Raw genomic sequence first — 14,698 nt, forward strand, 5'->3', positions numbered from 1 at the left:
AGCTGTCTGTTGCTCACTGTACTTCCTTGCATTTGTGCATGCCCTTTGGCCTTCCAGAAAAGTCTTTCCATCCCTGTTCTGCCTGTGATTCAATGCATCCTTGAAAACTCCTTTCCATATATCACTTCCTCTCCGGGGCCCTCCCTGCTTGCCCCTCACAACCAAAATTACTCTCCCCACATGGTCACGGCACTGCTACCGAGCACTGTCACATGGACATGACTGTCTCACTGTGGCAGATACTGGCTCACTTCACATTTGGACCCCACAGAGCTGGGCACAGTCTGGGCACTAAGAAATGGTCCTTGGCTTCAGGGGAAGGTCTGACATTTCCACAGAGCTGGACCTCCCATTAGAAGCCCAGACTTTGAAAGGGGGCTCAGAGAAAGGGCCATGTCTGCAAGCTGCATTTGCCTACCACCTTGCAGAGGGTTGAGAAACTGTGTTGTGCCTGTTTTAAAGAGTTGATGGGAGGGCACAGATAGAAGTATCCCCACAACACCCTCCTGGTGCCATTGTTGCTGGAATGCAATGGAATGGAGCAAAAGGAAGGAAGGGAAGGCAAAAGAGAGGAAGGCAGTGTCCAGGAAGAAAAAGCTTCTCGCCTGCCAAGTTAGCATGTGGCAGAGCCCTGACATGGGGTACTTTCTCACTGGCTGAGTTTAAGTAAGCTTTGCTCTGTGGCTACCTTCTCACGAACAGCCCTAGGACCCATGTTCTTCCTTGCTGTATGAGTTAGGGAGCATTTGGTCCCCTACCTTCTCAGTTATAAAAAAAAGATCAACACACAAAACAAATCCCTCTGACAAATCTCTGAAAGAGCTTGAAGCCAGGACATAGGAAACCTGGGAGATGGGCTCCCTGGGGGGCTTTGAGCAAGCTTCTTTCTGCACAGAGTCCTCAGTTTCCCCATCTGTAAAATGGAGATGTGAACAGTGCCTCTAGTTCAGGGTGATTGGGTTTTGTACATGGTTCAGAAACTGGTTGTGGAACACTTCTAGGGCTCTGGGAGATAAGGAGCAGTCTCCTCGTTTCTGTTGAGGGGCTTATGATGTTGAGGGTGGTCATCCCTGTTGGTCATCCTGACTGTTCTTGCGTGGTGTTCAGGGACATGGGAGCAACGTCATCCACTGCCGGAAAGATGGCACCTGGAGCGGCTCCTTCCACATCTGCCAGGAGATGCAAGGCCAGTGCTCGGCCCCAGACCAGCTCAACAGCAACCTCAAACTGCAGTGCCCGGACGGCTACGCCATCGGTACGGTGTGTGTGTGTGTGATGGTGCGAGCGGGAGGGGCAGATCCTTCTGGCAACCTGGGGCTGGTGCCTCACTGGATGTCTGGGCACCTCTACCTCGTGAGGCCCTGTAAGGGGGAAACAAAGATGAGAGGGACCAAGTCCTTGCTCCCAGAAAGAGTAAAAGGCACGAATGTTAGAGAAACAGTGGTGAGTAGGGTCTTCCTGGAGTACAGAAGAGCTGACCGCAGAATCAGGAGACAGAGGGGGCTCTCAGAGGAAGGGACACTTACATAGGGATTTGCAAGAGCTTGTTGGGTGGGAAATGGCATTCCAGACAGAAGAAACCATGTGGCAAAGGGAAGGAGATGTGGAAGCACCTATCACATTTGGGAAAGCAATGGTGGTCCTAGCTGCCTTTTTATCTGGAATCTGAAATTTTGCATAATACTCATCATTCATGAGTACCTACTATGGGCCAGGCCCTGCATCAAGCACTGTATAGAGGCACCATATCTTATCTGCCCAATGACCCTTGACATATGAGGAAACTGGGACTTGAAGGGATAACAGAACATGCCCTGAATCCAGAGCGCTCTTCTACTCCAAAGCCTGAGTTCTTTCCGTGGCATCCCAGTTGCCTCCAACTGGAAAGATAAATAGCATTTTCAGAATATGATTTGCGTGGTGATAGGCGAGCTCACAGAGTGCTCACAGTGAGAAGAAATAACCTGGGGTTTGATGCCAGGGATTTGCCTGGTTGAAACCAGGTGCCTGGATGGATGCATTAATCACCGGTTCTGAGGCTTTCTGGGGAACTGGAGCGTGCATTGAGTCTGACCTCAGCTAAGGGCGGTGATGCTGACCTCTTGGGCTGATTCCCTAATTGACCATGATGAAAAGCCCAGGGAATTGGATGTTCTTTCTCATGGCCAGTGTGATTTATGGGATAATCACCAGGGATGTCTGGAGCAGAAGGTTATCCTGCACACAGTCACTCCCAGTTACACAGAGCCAACAAGTTCTACACCCAGCACGACGGGAGCTGTCACTTCTTGTCCAGAAGCGAGGCCCGTGGTGGGAGAGGGGAGGTGTATGGGCCCGATCACCTTTCAAAGATGGAAACACAGAGCCTGAGAGCGTGTGTCAGTTCTTCACCTAAATGTAGAGTAGGGATCAACATTCCTGCATTTGGTCCAGAGAACTTGGTGAGAGTACCTCTGAGCGCATGGTTGGTCTCTCTGATGATTCTAAAGGTACTGTAAGTTTCTACAGAGGCACCAACCCAAAGGACCCTGACCAGGATGGCTGCAGAGAGGTGGCATCTTGTGGGTCTGCCAATATAGGCGTTCAAGATGGTTGGGGCAACAGGTGTAGCAATGGTCAGTAACAGTGGCTGTTCCACCCTGAGGCCAATGCTTTCTTCTCTCCATCAGTCCTGATGGGTGTGCGGGGTTCTAGACACATATGTCTGTGATGGGGTCCCACCCCCAACTCAGTGTATACAAGTGAATATTCAGTGATACTCAGGACTGGTATTAAGTGGCCCTGGGAGGAAATCTTTTGATTAAGTGACTTTTATTTAAACAAAACAAAACAAAACAAAAACTTATAGGGGGTCCTGGGTGGCTCAGTTGGTTAAACATCTGACTTCAGCTCAGGTCATGATCTCATGGTCCATGGGTTTGAGCCCTGTGTCGGCTCTGTGCTGACAGATCAGAGCCTGGAGTCTGCTGTGGATTCTGTGTTTCCCTCTCTCTCTGCCCCTCCCCCGCTCATGCTCTGTCTCTCCTCTCCCTCTCTCTCTCTCTCTCTCTCTCTCTCTCTCTCTCAAAAATAAATATTAAGAAAACTCATAAAAACAGACTTCCTGCATGTCTACATCCACTGATACGTTCAAATATATTCACACATGCAAAAATAAACACAAGCACAAATGCTTAATGACCAAACATAGACCCAAGCACATACATCATAAACTCATGCTTGGCATGTACACTTTAGCCAGATAAGTGCATCAACTTGTCACCTACACACACACACACACACACACACACACACACACACACACACACACAGCTACACATAGCATGTACACACCTGTGACATAATTACACACACATCACAAGCACAGACACATCTTACGCTCCGAAACATAAAGATGTGCGGAAGGCAAACATAACTCACACATGTACACAGACACATCCTGTGGCCACTCGGGACATACAGTGCATTCCCATGCCACAACCACACATCACCTGGCTCTCTGCTTACCTAGCTAGAGGTAGGCAGAGGTGTGGCAGCACTATTCCTTTGCCCACGGAGCTTTTTTGTGATGAAGCAGAAAGGGAAAGAAGTTGGTATGACACTAGAACCTGAATGTCCCTCCCTTCCAAGTACCCATGTCCCCATTGCCATGCTGATGCCCCTTTAAGGAATATGGTGATCCAGGGTGGCTGGGGGGATATGGGGGAGCTAAAAAAAAAGCAGTGTGGGACACTGGGAGATAACGATTGGGAAGGAGGGAAACCTCCAGGTCCCTGCCCTTCCCTACCTGCAAAGGCCCCCACATCAGATTCCCAGGTTGAGCCCCTCCCTGGGGAGAGCCCGCCTCACTGAGGAGGGGATTTGATCAAAGGCCTTGTAATCAGGGGTGAGGGGTGTGTCCCATCACAGGGGCTTAGGCGCTGGGGGGCACATTCTGGCGCCACCCAGAGGAGCTCGCTCTGGACCCCCCTCCCACTCAACACAGGCAGGCTTCTGTGGCAGTTAGGAGCCCTCAGAAAGTTGCTACAGGCAGGGGCCTGGTGAGATCACCCTCTGTAAGGATGCCAGTTCGGGTTCATATATCACAACACAGCAGCCTGGTCCTAAAGCCCTAGTACTGTGGGAGGGGAGGGGAACACAGAGGAGGGAGCTGCGGAGAAGGGGAGGGCAGTGGTGGCCTCCTGTCTTGACCATATTTTCCCCCTTTTCCCCCTCTTGGGATAAGATAGCCTTTGTCTTTCCCTCAGAGGCGGCCTCTTGCTTTCGCAGAAGAGGATTTTATCATCACAGCCTCACTTCTGCCTTGCTTTCTAGAAGCTCCTTTAGAACGTGAACTCCCGACAGACACACAGCACTGAGTTTCTCCAACTGCTTAGTGACTTGTCCCCTTTTCCCATCACTCGTCTTTTTGGTGCTTGTGCATCCCCTCCCCATTTCTTTTCTCTCCTCTGCCTTCCTTTCTCTTTCCTCTCTCAGTCTGTATCTATCACTGGACTTGGAAGGCAGAGGGATGTGGGTTTTAATTCTTGGGCCTCTAACCACCTTCTCTGTAGCCTGAGCTCTGTGCACTGGTCTAACCTGAGACTTGGGTGTGATGACGACCCATCGCACGGGCTGGATATTCAGGAGGATGAGTGACCTATGACAACCACCTGCCTGGCCAGGAATCTGCCCCCACTTCTGGGTTCGGTGTCCCTGTGTTTAAAGAGAAGAGGTTGTAAACACTGTCCTAGACCTGCTGTCACCCCCCTCTTCGGTCCTTGTGAGTCTTCTGCGCTAAAGAGGACTACAAAATGGCATTAAAAAGGGAACTGGTAGATAAACTATATATATATATATATATATATATATATATATATATATATATATATATATATTCTATGTGTGTGTGTGGGGATTATACACATTCAGACATCACCCTTACCCACCCACCCACACACGTGGAAGGGAGCCTATAGAGTGGCTAACAGAATAGAGTTGGCTGTCTCTTGTGATTCGCTTAATATTCAAGGGTGGTCCTGGCAGTAAGCTGGAGGAATGACCTCCTTAGGGCCTTGGTCAGATTCTGACATGTCCGTTCTTTGCCCACATGGATGAGCACCATTTGAGAGTCATGGAGACATCTCGTGGGATAGACTTGATTTTCAGGAGACTCCAGAATGCATGAGGTCAGGGCAGAGAATCAATGTACCAAATTATAGTCAACTTGGCAACCAAGCCACAGCTTGATGTCAGCTGTCTTCACCTGTGAAGTCCCTGGACCGAGGGTTTCTGTGTAGCACCACCCTGTTCCAGTTCATCACCAGTGCCTTCACCAGCTACCTGATTCATTTTGTCATTCCCTTATCCAGGTACCCAGTCTTTTACCCATGCAACCCTCCATCTGTGTACCTACTTCCTCCTTTATAAGATACCAGAATGCCTACTGATCGTTTACTCACCGTCCCATTCACTCACTCACTCACTCAGTTCCTTGTCCATCTATGCACTCACTCACTTCCTGTCTCTTCTGCTCATTCCACACATACTTGCTGAGTGCCCACCATCTGCCATGCACAGTGCCAGGCTCTGGGCACGGAATGTGGAGCACAGAGAGGGCTCAGGAGTTTACAGTCTGTCAGGGAAGAAAGCCGTTGATACAACAGTCACCAAGCCATGACAAATGCTGGCATAGTGCCTGTCGGAGGGTCTGGCCTGTCAGGAAAGCAGGGAGGGCCTCTCGGAGCAGGTGGCACTTGGGTTAAGGTCCAAAGGGCCATAAGTAGTGCATTAGTAGAAGAAGAGTGTGAAGGGTCTTGAAGGCACAGCTCGGGAGGCATGGGTGCAAGCCTGGTGCGAGCAGAAAGAGAGGGGTTAAGAGGCTGTGCCGCATTCATGGGCTTACCAAGCACTGGGCTAGGCTCACGGATGAGTCACCCTCATCCCTGCCCATCCAGGGCATCACTGTAACTGCGGAAAGGTAGGCACAGGGAGGGGGTAAGGCCGGCACTGAGAGACTCATCATTGCTGGACACTGCTCTCACTCAGGTGCAAAAATCAGGGCAGGCTGCTCAGAGGATTTGAACTGAGCCATGAAGAACTGATGGGATTTGACCTTGAGTAGGCAGATGGGGGTGATTCAGGAGAAGGGGTGAATGGGAGCTGAGGTATAGAGGTGAGGGGTTGTTGCAGGACTCAGATGGAAAACCTAGTGCAGTCTGGCTGGCCCACCCAAAGCGTGAAGATGGTTAATGGCAGATGAGATTGACCGGACCATGGGAGCCCACGAATGCTGGACAAAGGGGATCGCACTTTGTCCTGCTTGTGGGGAATCTTGTAAAGTTTTCAAACGAGGAAGGGCACGACCCAACTGGGCTCAGGGCCAACAAACATGGTGGTGGGTGGGTGCAGGCTAGATTGGAGACAAGAGAGCAGAGTCAGGGAGACCAGAGGCTGCCCTGCTGGAAGTTGCCTTCTTTCTCTGACCCTCAAGGCCAGGGTGGCCCAGTCCAGAGTGACAGGGCCTGCCCTGTATGAGAGCAGCCCGTGGACATCAGGGGACTGGGGGCTGAGCTGTGGCCTCACACTGTGCTTCCCCTCAGGGTCGGAGTGTGTCGCCTCGTGCCTGGACCACAACAGCGAGTCCATCATTCTGCCAGTGAACGTGACTGTACGTGACATCCCCCACTGGCTGAACCCCACCCGGGTGGAGGTGAGTGACAGAGCCGCCCCCCGTGGCGAGGGGAGGGCAGTGACCCTGTTGGACACTCGCTATGCCCCCAGCCCGCATCAGTCCTTGTATATATGTTGAATCATTGACTTGTCGCACCTGTCGTGTGGGGTGGGAACCGTTCACAGTCAGTTCTCCAGGTCCCTCCGAAGGACCTTTTACTTCCTGCTCCTCTGAATCCTGATGACAGCCTAGGAATAAGAGGACGGATGTCTCCAGTTTAGAGATGAGGAAACTGAGGCACCAAGAACCACACAGAAAGCAGAGTCAGCTCACAGACCCATGTATGTCTGACTGGGAAGTCTGTACTGGTAAGGATGATGCAGTCTGGTTTCTCTAGACGAGCCCTTAGAAGGCCTTCCACATTCCATGGCCTAGACTTCTGGGATCCTTCTCTGCGCTTACCTTCTTTGGTGGAAAGCACTTCTCCGCGCTTACCTCCTTTGGTGGAAAGCAGTTAATCTGCGATATGGGAATTAGTAACACCCACCGTTTATGAAGCACCCACTGTGTTCGCGTGCCCAGCACCCCGCACACAAGACTGCACTGAAACCTCAGAATCGCTGGATGGAGCAGGGGGCATGGCATCGCCTCCACCGCCTACTTTTGGACACTGAGCTCTCAGGAGTGCGAGGGCTCGAACCCAAGCCTGAGTCCAAGTGCAGTGCTCTTCCCACAGTGCCAAGCTGGCATGGTCCTGGCCAGAAGGCCACGTGGGCGCCTCCTCCTGGCACCCACTGCCATTGCCCAGGCCCACTTTGGGGCTGGCCACTCCCCCTCGTCACCTGATCTATCCGAGGCCCTAGAGGCTCTGTGGGACCCCACTCTTGCCCTTCAGGGCAGCGGGGATCCTGGGCCTCATGTAGCACTGGTTCCGGGCACTGGCTCACCCTGGAGAAGGTGAAGGAGGGAGGCAGGGCATGCAGGACGATGTTCGGCTATGTCCCTCCCGGCCAGGCTTTCTGCCCGCGGAGAGGGGAGGCCTTGCTGCCCTGCTGCAGATCTCGCTCAGGATAGCTAGGCAGAACCCGATACCGGGTGTACGGTTTCTCAAATGAGCTGAGGGCGTGATTGCGAGGGCTTACTCAGCACTCCGCCCGTGGAGCTGGCACTGGACTGGGCCGGCCTGCCCTGCTCCCCCGCGCACCCCAGCATTCTTCTCCTTCCTCTTTCTCACCTACGGCCCTCTGCCCCACCTCCAACTGTAGTCCCTTCCCCCTGCCCCTGTCTCCGCTCTGTTTCTCTCTCGCCTCTCCCAAGACCTCTCTCGCCTTGTTCCGCCTCCCGCCCACCCGTGCTCTTGCCCCTCTGTCTGCCCCTGACTCTCCCATGCATACCCGAGACAGCTCTGTCTCCCTAACCTCAAGCTCCTCATCTGTTTTCTGCCCTGAGCGTGCCTTTCCCCATCGCGAACCCAGAGTCCCCGTGTAGATTCTCACCGAATGCCCAGTGGATGCTGGTGTGCTATTACACACCCAGGGGCGCGCACAGAACCGCCAGGTCAGAATCTCAAGGAGGCTGGAGATCCAGCACAGGTCCCTGATTGTACAGATGGAGAAACGAGCAGCAGAGAGGGAGGGGATGAGGCCAGGGTCACAAAGGATGAGAGCTGGGATCGTGCCATGCCATGCCTCCCCTCCCTCTGCCCTGCCCTGATTCCACATACCCAAAGGCAGGGGAATCACACTCCTCCACAGAGCAGACACAGGAGACCTCCCTCATGCCCCACTACCGGAGGTCTTCTCTGTCTGGGATTCAGACCAGTTTCCCCTGGCCCGGCTCCCACTCAGGCCTTTGCTCTGCCCCCTGGGTGAATTCCCACCCTTCCCTCTGTGAGCCTGGGCACTAAAGAGTTCAGTTATAATTCACTGTGAAATAAATCCAGGGATTTGAAAGCCTGCAAGTCCCCCCCTTCCCCAGTTGCCCACCCGCTGCCTGCCTGCCTGCCCCAACCCCCACCCAGTTCCCTGGTCTGCCGGCCTTTATTGATGCTGGCCTACGGAGAGAGCCATAACGAGGTTCAGACCTCCACCGGTCTCCGGAGGCCTCATTATCCAGGAGGAAAAAAAAATGTGGTAGAAAAAGGGAGGAGGGTGAAGGGCAGAGATTGATGATTTCCAGGAATACGGCAGAAAAGCTGGCCTCTGCTGCGCCCTTGCCCCTTGTGTGACGAGAGCGACGTGGAAACAGAGCAGGCCCTGGGTAGCTCTGCTTTCTGAGGCCTGCCTCCCAGGGCCAGCACAAGGTAGATGGGTGGGGGCCAGGCTCTTTTCCAACTCCTGTCACCTTTGTCCCCGGGTGAGGACGTGCAAGGCCACGACTGATGTTTAATGGATGCCTCCTGTGAATCGGGCACTGGGTCAGCCTTTACTTACACCCATCCCCTGACACAGTCCGTAAGGTAGGTCTTAGTGTCTCCGTTTTTCCCGGAGAGTGAATGGCATCTCAGGGATGGAAGCCACTTGCCTAAGAGAAATTGAAGAGACACCCCGGCCAGTCTAATGCAGTTTTCTCCAGCTACCCGTGCCGTCTCTGTTCAATGCATAACAATGATAATAAAGGCAAAACGTTGACCGATGGCTTGCCAGGGACTGTGCTGGTAAATAGTTAACAACTGGCTGTCCGCCACTGCCTCCACCTCCGCCCCCTAAAATAACCGTATAGAACTCTGACTTGTAGCATTTGCTAATGACAGTGGTGTAAAGACTTCCCCCCATGGCAGATGTCAGGTTCTCCAAGTTGCCCTCATCGCACACAATGTTGGGAAGGGACGGGCATTACCACCTCTCATGAGCCCACATGACAGGATCTATTTTAAGTACTTTACACATATTGGCCTGTATGACAAGAACAGTACCCACTTAGATGAGTAGAATCTCAACACTGAGGGCATGTGGCTAGTGCACCAGAACAGTGGCCTTTGCAAAGGGCAGCCCCACGGTCTCTTGCTTACAACGGTACTGCCCTTAGTGCTGAGTACACAGTGGGTTTCGCTAAATACTTAACGGTTGCAGGGTCAGGTGACCAAGGTTCTAGTGCAAACCCAGGCATCTTCTTGCTGTGTGTCCTTGGACAAATCCTATCATTTCTATAAGCTGCAGTTTCCCCAACTGTGGAATGAGACATAGTCCTGGATCAAGAGTCACAAACTCAAACACCCACAGGAACCAGGCAGGCAGGATAAATGGGTGAAGCAGGCCAGGCCTATCGTTCTGTATATTAAATACCTAGTCTTATTATTCATAGTAGTAGCAATGTTTTACTCTACGTATTTCAGACAGACAGACTTAAAGAAAATAAATGCCCATGTACATACTATCCAACTTAAGAAATAAGAATTTTTAAATACAGCTGGAAGTTTTTCTTACTGAGATTTAACATATATGCTGATCCTTAGCAAGAGATTTGAGAAATTTGTATGTTTGCGGCCACTCCTGAAACCACTACCCAGGTCAGGGTCTGTGACTCCCCAAAGATCATCCCCTCCCCATGCCAGGCAATGGCTGCACCAATGAGATAACTTCTACTGGGGGTTTCTTATTCCTTTTTATTGAGGTATAATTGACATATAAAATTATATTAGTTTCAGGTGTACTAAAATGTTTAGTTTTACTTTCAAAAACAAGAACACTGTGTCCCTTCATTTTTTTTTAAAGTTCTTTCCTTTGAAAGCCCCCACTCCCCCACCCCCACCCCCCACTTTTGGAAGTGACAGGGATATGGAAGATAGGGAGAAATCTTCCTCTTCTCTAATAAATGAGATGATACAAACTCAATGACAGATGGAAATGTCTCTTGGCTCCGGTGCTGGAGAGACTGCAGGGAATGGTAGAGACAGTGGTGAACTCTGGAAAACATCCTGCTTCCCAAGGGGGCTCTCTAGCCAAGTGTGGCAGTGTGGAAATGTATGCCTAGTACGGCTAGAGTTTCCACTTTTTCTTGAGAAAAAATAAGAAATCTGGAGTCTTTAAAATGTAAAATCTCTTAATTTTTTAAAAAATACTGGCAAATAATTTTGACTTCTGTTAAGCACTTTGTGTGCCAAACCGAACATTTCTGTGGGTTGTGTAGCCTGGAAGCCATTGGCTTGCAACCTTTGGATTGAGATAGACTCCCAGCCCTGGGCATCTCGAATTCTGGGTGGCATTCTCTGTCACCAGCCCCAAAGGAGCACCTCTAATCTGCCCTGCACCTTGACTGAGTCACAGCAAATGTAGTTCACAACCTCAGAGGATTGTAATTCTTCTAGGTACTTGAGACCTTGGATTTTATAATGGCTCCTGGAAAAAAAAAAAGTATGGAAGGAGGGAGGAAAGGGAGGAGGAGAAGAACAGGATGGAGGAACTTAAGGGAAAAAAAGGAAGTCATCGTTTATTGAAGGCATCATTTATATAGGCATGGTTTGTTAGGCAGGTCAATAAATGCCACCTCATTTTGTCTCCACCATACCCCAGTGAGATCAGTAGGGTCACCATTTTACCCATGAGGAAGCTGAGGTTCTGAGGGCTTGTCACTGCCCAATTCACATAACTAATGTGGTTCAACCAGAATTTGAACCCAGCGCTAATTCTCCTGCATTTCATCATGCAAGGCAACCACCTTCCACATTATAAATCATAATTCAACACTTGCAGACAAAGGATGCAGAATTCTGTCCTTGGAAGAGAAGGCAGCACTGTGGGAAACCCTGTCAAGAGTCCACAAGGCAGAGATAGAATGGTTCTGAGTGGACATGAAGTCCAGTCTATCTGATGTATGGATGGAGATATTGTGTGCCCTGGAGGTGAAGCCCATGGACGGAGAGATGTGTCAGGGATCCAGTGATTTCTCATTCACTCATGCATCCACTCACTTGCTCATTGGTTCATTCACTCATTCAAAAACATTGATTATGGCCTTCTAAATGCCAGGCAGTCCTCAAACACCAGGCATACAGGGGTGGAAAATGCCTCAACTTTTAAAGAAAGCCAGAAGCTCCAGAACTGCTAACAAAAGGCAAAAATAACTTAAATGGTAGAATTCACTCACAGTAAGGCTTGTAAATCAAGGACAGAATTAAGGAGAAAAGAGGGCTCATCCTAGAAGGTATTAGGAGGTGTATCTGATCTGAGCCTTAGGCTGGGGAGGCTCTCTTACGATGCTTTCTCACAGGTCTTCAGCGCTGCCTGGGACCCATCTTCTCTGGGACTCATCTTTGAGACAGTCCTCCCCCACCTCTCTTTGTCTCATAGCCTCTCCACCTTTCTGAACCTTGGTCTTTCCGTCGGTCGAAAGAGTCAACTATTTTATACTCACAGTTTTGGGGGCTAGGACACCATAAGTGAGAATGCAGGGTTCCAAGTATAGACCTGGAAATCAGAGAGCCATGGGCTTAATTCCTGACCGTCATTGCCTCTGTGTATGGTTGGGAGCAAGTTGTTTAACTCCTCTGTGCTCTGTTTCCTCCTGTGTAAACCAGACTCAAAAATAGTAGCACGCTCATAGTTATGGTGAGAATTAAGTAGATGAAGCCTCAAGCACAGGGAGTGTGTTGATGAGGATGAGGATAATGATGGCAGGGTGGGTGCCTGTGCTTTGCTGATGATGAGGTGACGACAGTAGTGCCGGTGGGTGCTAATGATGGCAGTGGTGGTAGCACTGGTGGCCTGGGTGTTGATGCTGACGGTCACTACAGCCAGGAAGACAGGGCGCTCTATTCTTCCTAAGCACACCCACCGTTGCCCAGGTAGGAAACGAAAGCCATCTTACAAAACCTGGTCTGAAACCTGGCCTGCCTCTCACTGGCATCCAGAGGAACAAGGCTGACGTTTGCGGGGCCCCATCTGGGATCTCCCACTTTGTGGTGTAAATAGCCTAGCCTTCCCTTCAGCTCCTGCCCCTTACCCGCTTCCCCGTTCTCCTCACATACAGAGAGGTCCTGTGGTGAGACAGGTAGGGCGTGCAGCCCAAAGGAATAGTGGAAAATCCAAAAGCCTTGGAAAGATAAATAGGCTCCTGCGGATAGTATAAAAGTCCTTTCTCTGAACTCACGTCAGGTAAACCTCAACTGACAGAAACTTGTACAACCACACCACGACACTCCTACAGACGGATTAAATTAGCTCTCAGATAAACAGGGGGAGGGATGGGCATCAAATCCCTCGTGGATCCTAACCCCGCTGTTTTCTATGACTCGAGCCGTTACCGAGTGCCCCTCCAAGCATCCCTGTTTTTTGGCTGGGGACAGACCCTCAGACCCAGAGATGAAAACCTGGATAAGGTGTCCCAGAGAAGGAAAGCAGATGACTCTCCCCACTTCTGGCCCTGGGGCCAGGAAGCACAGGGCACCAGTAGCTGGAAGCTGGAAGAGAGGAACCCTGGACCTACTCACATTCCTTCATTTGGCCAACGTGTTTGCTGTGCTCCAGGCCTGGGCCTTGGGAGAGACAGAGATGTCTAAACCCAGGTCTTCGGTTAACCATTCCCATACCACTTATCTCAGTGCATCATCACAACAAGCCGATGACATGATTTTCAGGACCCATTTCACAGGCAGGAGAACCAAGCCTCAGAGTGGAAATTAAAGCAAATTCAAGTTGAATTGCGTCCACATCTGACTTACCTCAAAGCCCAATGTCCTTCCCATATATCACCTTTTCTAGGTGTAATGGGAGAAGGTAGACAGGGACAGTAGGGGCAGTAGGGGACTACGTAGTAGACTTCACCTTGCATGATTGATGGTCACATCCTCAAGTTACGTTGTTTGTCCAAGACCTTAATTTAATTCCACCTACACTAAACTGGTCCTGTAAACTAAACACTGTGGTAGGCTTTGTAAGGGCTCTTCTGATACTCTAGAAGAGAGGAAGCCAAGTAAACAAAATACAGCCTATTGATAAAATCATCTCGATTTTGAGATGTAGCCATTCATTTATAGCAAAAATATTTTGTGGGCATCCTCCATGTGCCAGACGCCATGTTCCACGATCCAAGGGTGAACCAGAGATGATGTGTGGCAGAGAAGAAAGGCACCAACCCAGTCTTAGCCAGATCTTGGAGTCATGTGATTCCCTTTGTTCCAAGCTCACCAAGAAACCTAGTTCCAGTTGGGTTCCCACAAAGGTCTGCCTTCATGGAGAAAAATGGGTTAGTCACATGGTTTTCTGTATTCTGGCCCATTTGACTGTTCATTTCTTAACTAAAATTAATCAACTGGCACCCATCCAGGAGAGCGAGCCCTTATCATATAGACTTCCATGGCTGGTCCCTCACACAATTACCTCTCGTTGCAAATCTGAGCATTGCCTCCAGGTTATTTTTATTTCATTTTTTACAGAAATCATTGTAATTTTGGCGTGAAATGTAAGGCATCTATGGCAGAATAGAGAAAGGAGCTTCTGGGATCATTATGTTAGCCCCATTCCTAATGTTATTTACCTTTCTAGTTTTAGCTTTCTTTTTTCACCTCCTTTAAGAATTATCCTCCTATTGGGTTTTATGTTACGAGCTGCCTTAAATAATTTCCAAAACAAGTGCTTGCTTCCAAATCCCAGTTTCTTCACTAAACAGTTATGCAGCCAGGGGAATTTATTCTCCTTATGACCCGAGATTGATGCCCACCTCACCTCATGACGAGTAATAAATAAGATAATGCATAAAGTAATTAATACGAATGTACTCAATATATTTTAGTTGTCATTGTCGTAGTAATACTTATTATTATTAAAGGAGGCTATAAATAAATGCATATATGCATACCTATAAGCTCTGAGGGGGTTGGGGAAGGCACCACAGAGGAAGTAAGTCCTGAGCAGCAGTTTAAAAGATAACTGAAGATTCTCCAGGAGGCAAGATGGGGAAGGGCATTTCAGTGAAGGAGAACAGCCAGAACAAAGTCACAGGGGTGTGGGAGTACGGACAATGTCAGGGGATTGTGAGCGGGCCCATATGGCATGGCGGCAGGTGGAGGCAGGGAGGGTTCTCTGTGTCTCCAAGGGTTCTGAACCAGCC

At 50.1% G+C, this 14,698-nt stretch overlaps 1 protein-coding gene across 1 annotated transcript in view; it reads left to right on the forward strand.

Moving 5' to 3' along the window:
* Positions 1–14,698, forward strand: part of PAPPA (pappalysin 1) — a 244,000-nt gene that overhangs the window by 205,292 nt on the left and 24,010 nt on the right. The window contains exons 18-19 of the mRNA XM_019453913.2: positions 1,108–1,255; positions 6,582–6,691. Of these exons, the coding sequence (XP_019309458.2) occupies positions 1,108–1,255; positions 6,582–6,691 (258 nt within the window). The remainder of the gene's footprint in view (positions 1–1,107; positions 1,256–6,581; positions 6,692–14,698) is intronic.

This window comes from Panthera pardus, unplaced genomic scaffold (assembly GCF_024362965.1).
Source record: "Panthera pardus isolate Hobbes unplaced genomic scaffold, ASM2436296v1 HiC_scaffold_20, whole genome shotgun sequence".
Taxonomy (NCBI): Eukaryota; Metazoa; Chordata; class Mammalia; order Carnivora; family Felidae; genus Panthera; species Panthera pardus.